The sequence below is a fragment of the Lathyrus oleraceus genome, chromosome 5 (assembly GCF_024323335.1).
Source record: "Lathyrus oleraceus cultivar Zhongwan6 chromosome 5, CAAS_Psat_ZW6_1.0, whole genome shotgun sequence".
Taxonomy (NCBI): domain Eukaryota; kingdom Viridiplantae; phylum Streptophyta; class Magnoliopsida; order Fabales; family Fabaceae; genus Lathyrus; species Lathyrus oleraceus.
Genome location: NC_066583.1, coordinates 645,799,089 through 645,806,568, shown reverse-complemented (window position 1 = coordinate 645,806,568; position 7,480 = coordinate 645,799,089). Strand labels below are relative to the sequence as shown.

The 7,480-nt window shown below is 37.9% G+C and overlaps 1 protein-coding gene across 1 annotated transcript; it reads left to right on the top strand.

Annotated features, from left to right (window-relative positions):
* The first annotated feature begins 4,584 nt into the window (after positions 1 to 4,584).
* LOC127082659 (uncharacterized) lies at positions 4,585 to 6,126 on the top strand. Its single transcript, XM_051022886.1, has one exon. The coding sequence runs from the start codon at positions 4,585 to 4,587 to the stop codon at positions 6,124 to 6,126; it is 1,542 nt and encodes a 513-aa protein (XP_050878843.1).
* The last annotated feature ends 1,354 nt before the right edge of the window (positions 6,127 to 7,480 follow it).

The following is a 7,480-nucleotide window of genomic DNA, read 5'->3' as shown; positions in this document are numbered from 1 at the left end:
TTACACTACCAGTTACTGGGTAGTAAACCACAAAAATAGGACTTATAACTACCGGTTACTGGGTAGAAGGCCACAACATCCGCTGGGGAAAGAATGAACAATTATGGTTTACTGAGCAATTGGTCACCTGAACCATAGGGAACTGCAAAGGGAAAAAACAAGAGTAGTCAATCTAGGAACAAACTAGAGAGACACAATGAAACAAGACTCAACCTAATGAGGATATAACTCAAGGGAATAATTCCATCCCAATACATATTTTGAGAGGAAACTGAAACAAGAATCATCCACGAGGGTATAACTCAGTGTGAAATATGGAAGAAAGAATAAACGCTTTTTGCTTACAGGGCTGACTCTATATGGGGAGATCAGACACAAACATCTGCTTGGGGAAATATTTATCACCAAATAGCAGGAGACAACAAACAAAGATATATGGCAAAGAATGCAACATGAATATCTAAATGTTATAGTTATGCATGTATATGCATGGTTTATGTATGATTGATGCTGAAAAACAGACATATCTAACACAAATAGGTCCAAGAATCAATGGACAGACATCCGGTACCACATCTCAAAAGAGAAAGCCAGGTCCATTGGAGAAAATCCAATCTGGTGGGGGCAACAAATACCAGGAAACCAATCATCACTGAGGATCGAGCGAAATCACTTCCAGGGACAAAGATCACTGCTAGGGGAACAAGCAGGATCACCGGGGATCAGAGGCCGTTGTTGGGAATAAGCAAGAGATCACAATCACCAAAGTTAGGGATCTTCCAACAGTACGCAGAAATATGGATAAGATCAGACAGAGAAGAAATCTACTGGGAATCTTATCCGGGGGTGATATGGAATTCTGTGGGGGGAACAACCACTAAACAGAAGCACATCAAACAACGTTCACTTCTATCCACGGAAGGGATGTCTCTGCTGCGGAGATAGCACCAAACACTCCACTGGGGAAGAACCAAGGAAAGAAAAGAAACTCTGCGGGGAATAACCACCAGACAAAAGTTCTAATAACCATCACAATTTCCTCATACTGCTGGAGAAACAATCTCTTCCGAGGAGAAGAGAAACACTGCTCCGCTGGGGATAGGAAATAAACATTTTCATCACCCGCTCTACTAGGAGGAAACTATCCGAGGAGGAGGAAGTAACAACAATCAGACCCCGATCAGGCAACTCCACTAGGGAAAAACGCTGATGACTGAACCGGGGACAACCTGGGGAAGTTTAATGGAAGCAACCCTGCTGAGGATGAACGGTAGGCAAACCTGCTGGAGATCAATGTAGGAGAATCCGCCGGGGATAAGCTACAAACCAACTCGTTGAAAATTCCTCTCATGCTGGGATTTCCTGCTTACTTTACGGGAGATTCCCAATCTGAATGAGGGAAGACCAACTTCCTCGAAAAAGATAGCACGTCAATTTATCAATCTATACGGGATTTTAGGTCAATCCACACAAGGGATGACAACCGTATAATTGATAAAACACCTATGCTAGATCCAGACTCACTGGGGAGCTAAAAGACTGAGGCCAAACTCCAGACTCTCAGGGGATCTTGGTGGAGTATTACCTTCATGCGCTCATTGAGGAGACAACCTGAAAGATGACAAAGAGGATACATATACGCTAGGAATATGAACAAATGTCTTACCCTTTTGGAGATCATACTATTCTTGGGAGAGCACTGAAGACTTTCCATTTCATCCTTTCAGTCATTGTGAATGTTCATTTTGTTTAAAAACAGTTTATAAAAACTTTATTTATTTAAAACAATGATATTTATCAATTAAAACATACAAACATTTGTTAAAAAGAAACAAATAAGAGTGCCAAGAATTGGATAAAGGCTCAAATTTATTTGATGGAATGGTAGTCTGCAAATGGTAAGACTCCATGGATCTTTACAAATTTGAAATTGGTGATATATATTGGAAAAAAGCTACATTGAACATAATGACCATTTCTCCACCAACTCTGAATCCAATGTATTTGAAGCTTCAGTTGACGATGACTGAGCGAAATTCTTTGACGGACGACAAATGTAGAACAAAGTCTTATTAGGATGCAGTTACTTGCCAAATCCCTAATTTTTGCCTGGATTTCCCCAGGGTGAGGTACTCAATCTAGCGGGACATATATATTCAATTTTTTATGTCTCTAACTTTTGCCTGGATCGCCCTTTCGGGTTTTCAATCCACCGAGACGCTCATTTTTGCCTAAGCCGCCCTTTCGGGTTTTCAACTTAGCGAGCCATTCTATTTTTATTTTAGGCGATGTATTTCTTGACTGCATCTGAATTCACAGGACGAGTGAAATCCTCCTCATCCATAGTTGTAAGCATCAAAGCACCGCCTGAAAAGGCTCTCTTAACAACATATGAACCTTCATAGTTTGGAGTCCACTTGCCCCTGGAATTGGGCGCGAAAGATAAAACTTTCTTGAGCACAAGGTCACCTTCTCTGAACACACGAGGCTTGACCTTCTTATCAAAGGCTTTCTTCATCCTTTTGCTGATACAACTCACCATGACACATGGCAGTTAATCTCTTCTCTTCTATCAAATTCAGTTGGTCATATCGACTCTGAACCCATTCAGCCTCAGTCAACTTGGCTTCCATCAAGACTCTCATTGAAGGGATCTCAACCTCCATGGGGAGCACAACCTCCATGCCATACACAAGAGAGAAAGGGGTTGCCCCTGTTGAAGTGCAGACATATGTACGATAACCATGCAAAGCAAATGGCAGCATCTCATGTCAATCTTTGTACGTAACAAATATATTCTGGATAATCTTCTTGATGTTCTTATTAGCAGCTTCAACAGTCGCATTCATCTTGGTTCTATAAGGAGAAGAATTATGATTTGCAATCTTGAACTCGCTACACAGCTCTTTCATCATCTTGTTGTTCAAGTTAGATCCATTGTCAGTAATGATCTTATCTGGGACACCATAACGGCATATGAGTTGATTCTTGATAAACTTCACAACCACCTTCCTGGTCACATTTGCATATGATGCCGCTTCAACCCACTTGGTGAAGTAATCAATTGCTACGAGAATAAATCTGTGACCGTTGGACGCCTTTGGCTCTATCATGCCAATCATGTCAATTCCCCACATGGAGAAAGGCCATGGTGATGAAATCACATTCAGAAGTGTCGGGGGAATATGAATCTTATCCGCATAAATCTGACACTTATGGCATCTCTTCATATATTTGCAGCAGTCAGACTCCATTGTCAGCCAATAGTAGCCTGCTCTCAACATCTTCTTTGCCATGGCATGTCCATTGGAATGAGTACCAAATGAACCCTCATGGACTTCAGTCATCAACAGGTCTGCTTCGTGTCTATCCATGCATCTGAGCAGAACCTGTGAAGTCATGGCTTCTTGATGATTTTGATGATTACAACATCTCTCAACAATTCTCATGTGAAAAGATCAAAAAGTTGTCAAAGACTTGAAGTGAATTGAAGTGGAGTAAAGATTCAAGTGAAGTATATCATTTCAAAGGATCAAGTATCATCATTGGTATATCTAAAACTTTCACTAATATGATATACAAGTGTTCAAATATTTATTCCATGATATCTTGGTTCATATAGAAAATTAGGATGTATTGCATTTCATTTTTCACATTCTGCCAAATTCTATTTTTCAAAATTGGGCTTCAGTAACCGGTTACCCACCGAGCAGTAACCGGTTACCACTGTTGTTTTTCAAATATTTTTTGGATATTGGAAGCAAGTAACCGGTTACCCACCGAGCAGTAACCGGTTACCACTGACGAATTTTGGCAGATTGGTGCATTTCTTCATTCAAATGTTTTCTTTGCATTCCTTTGAATCATGGCATCCTTTCATTCATCATACTCTTTCATAAAGGTGTTTGTAGCAATATATAAACATCATTACTCATTTTTTTTATGACAACCTCCTTTCTTGAAAACCCTTTCAATTAATCATTCTTATAAAAACTCAGATTTTTATCAAGTGTCCAAAAACTTTCTTAAAAAAGTATTCTTTGCATTAAACCTTCATATACCTTGCTAAGAATACATATCATTTGGTTTGAACACTTGTATACTACATAGAGTGATTGATATCCAAAGGGGAAGATTAATCCAAGTGATTAATATATTCAAGATTCATCATCAACTTTTTAATTAAGTTCAGATTTTTGTATCATACCTTGTTGTCCAGGATTGTTGGAAACAAGTGAAGTGTTGAAGAGGATTGTTCTTCATACACTTGATTACCTATAGGTTAGATAGTAAGCATCACCATTGGTGTGAGTAGGCTGTACAATAATTCTAACTATAGTGAAATCTCTTTCGAGTCGAAAGGGGAGTGGAGTACCTTCGGAGAGTGAAGGGAACCACTATAATTTCCGGTGTCCTTTTACTTTCCGCAATTTATTTTTCAGCACTTAAACGAAAAATAACCAAGAACCGGAAACAAGAGAGAAGAAATTTTTTACCACCTAATTCACCCCCCCTCTTAGGCGCATTTACAACTTACATTTGGCATCAGAGCAAGTTATAGGTAACTTGTTCCTAAAGATTCAGATGGCTTCCGCAAACAATGATCGTGTATTTAAAGATGGTGGTAGTAGTAACAAGCCTCCTTTGTTTTCCGGTCAATATTTAGAATTTTGGAAAATCCGTATGAAGGCACATTTAGAAGCACAAGGAAGTGACATATGGGAGGCGGTTCAAAATGGTCCTTTTATTCCTACAACGGTTGTCAACGGTGCTAGTTCAACAATGCCACAAGGATCATGGGATGATGATGATAAGAAAAGGGTTCTCTATGATAAAAAGGCGATTAATATTTTACAAAGTGCACTTGGAATGGATGAATTCTTCCGCGTCTCAACATGTACAATGACAAAGGAAATATGGGATACTCTTGTAGAAACTCACGAAGGAATGACCGAAGTCAAGAGATCTAGATTGAACACGTTAAGTCAAGAGTACGAGTTATTCCGAATGCAACCGGGAGAATCAATCCTCGACTTGCAAAAAAGATTCGTGCATTTGACAAATCACTTGAAAGCACTTGGTAAGACACTAACTAATGATGAACTTAATCTTAAAGTGCTTAGGTCTTTAACAAGAGAATGGCAACCCATAGTGACGACGATCTCCGAAAAGAAAAGTTTATCAACAATGACATCCGCTACTTTATTCGGAAAGCTTCAAGAATATGAGACGGAACTTGGACTATTGGAGAAACATGAGGTCCAAGAGAAGAAATCCAAGAGCATTGCCTTAAAAGTTGATTCCAAAGTTGTGAAGAAAGAAGACAATCCCGAAGAGGACGAAAACTTTATGCTTCTTGTAAAAAGACTAGGAAAATATTTTGGTGCAAAAAGTTCTTCATCGGATTCCGATAGTGATCAAAGCGTAAATCTAGCATTGATGGCATCACATCATTCCGACGATGAAGACGATGAGGTTAGTAGTAACTTTTCAATTTTTGATAATGATGCTCAAGGAGAAATTGATGAACTTTTAAGTGAATGCAAAATTCTATACAAAACCATTTCATCTCAAAAGAATCAAATATCAACTTTGGAAGAAAATATTGAGAAAATGAAAAATAATCTCAAAGATGAAAAGGAAGAATTAATCAAGAATTTTGCATGCACTAAATGTGAGTCACTTGATTTTCAAATAGTTCAATTGAAGAGTGTTATTGAAAGATATGAAAAAGGTCAAATCGGATTGGAACATGTTCTTAGTAGTCAAAGATACTCAAATGATAAACGTGGTTTAGGTTATTCAAATTTTGATAAACAAACTTCTAACAAGACCATTTTTGTAAAAGCTAAAGAACAAATTCCTTTAGATAAAAGTAACAAGCCTAAAGTGGTTCATCAATATAATAATAGGAAAAGGAACAAATCTTATTATAAAAAGAAATCTTATTCCCCTAGATATAAAAGCAACTTTGAACCTACATGTTTCTATTGTGGTATTAAAGGTCATACTCCTAATGCATGTTATGTTAGAAACTTTAGTGTTGCTCAAGGCCATTATGTATGGGTTAAGAAAGGAACTAACTTTGAAGGACCCAAATCAATTTGGGTACCTAATAAAACTTAACTCTTTTTTGTAGGTATGCTTGAAGACCTCCTCAAATCAATGGTATCTTGATAGTGGGTGTTCAAGGCACATGACGGGTGACTTAAACAAATTTTCACATCTAACGCTTAAGGCCAAAGGATATGTTACTTATGGTGACAACAACAAAGGAAGAATCCTTGGCGTAGGCATCATTGGTTCACCGCCTTCAACAACTATAGAAGATGTCCTATTTGTAGAAGGTCTAAAGCATAGTCTCCTTAGCATTAGCCAATTGTGTGACCGAGGTTTCAAAGTCAATTTCACTAAAGATGAATGTTTGATTGAAAATGAAGTTACTCATGAAGTTATGATAAAAGGTAAAAGAGTTAATAATATATTTCAAATCTCTTTCGATAACTTGTCTTTGAATGTTAGGTGTCTCTTGGCAAACAACAATGAATCATGGTTATGGCACAAGAGGTTTGCTCATATTCATATGGAGCACTTGAATAAATTGATTAAGCATGACTTAGTCATTGGATTGCCGAAGATCAAGTTCATCAAAGATGGGTTGTGTGGTGCTTGTCAAAAAGGAAAGGAAACTAAGTCAACTTTCATTTCCAAGAATGTGGTGTCCACAACTAGGCCACTACAATTGTTGCACATGGATCTCTTTGGTCTGTTGAGAACAAAAAGCTTCGGAGGTAACGTTTATGCATTAGTTATTGTTGATGATTTCTCTAGATATACTTGGACATTGTTTTTAGTGCAGAAAAGTGATGCCTTCAAAGCATTCAAGAAGTATGCCAAGCAAATTCAAAATGAGAAGTCTCTTTCAATTATCTCCATTAGAAGCGATCATGGTGGAGAATTCCAAAATGCCTCATTCGAAGAATTTTGTGAAGAACATGGAATCTCACACAACTTCTCCGCACCAAGAACTCCATAACAAAATGGTGTCGTAGAAAGGAAGAATAGGTCATTAATAGAACTTGCAAGGACAATGCTAAGTGATTCAAATATTCCTAAGTATTTTTGGGCGGATGCGGTGAGCACAACATGTTTTGTAAGTAATCGTGTTAATATTCGGCCTATTCTCAAGAAAACCCCTTATGAACTTTTCAAAGGGAGAAAACAAAATATTTCTTTCTTTCATATTTTCGGGTGTAAGTGCTTTGTCCTCAACAACGACAAAGACAACCTTGGTTATCATTTTTGTGAATGAATGCTTATTATGTTTGTGAATGTATGACTATTTTTTATCAAGTCTTTTCCCAACCTTTTTGCTAATGACAAAGGGGGAGAAGAATTGCTTGTTGTTTTTGTTTCTCTAACATTTTGTAGGAAAGATACACATTTCCAAAGCTTTGCTCATATTCCAAAAGAAAGGGGG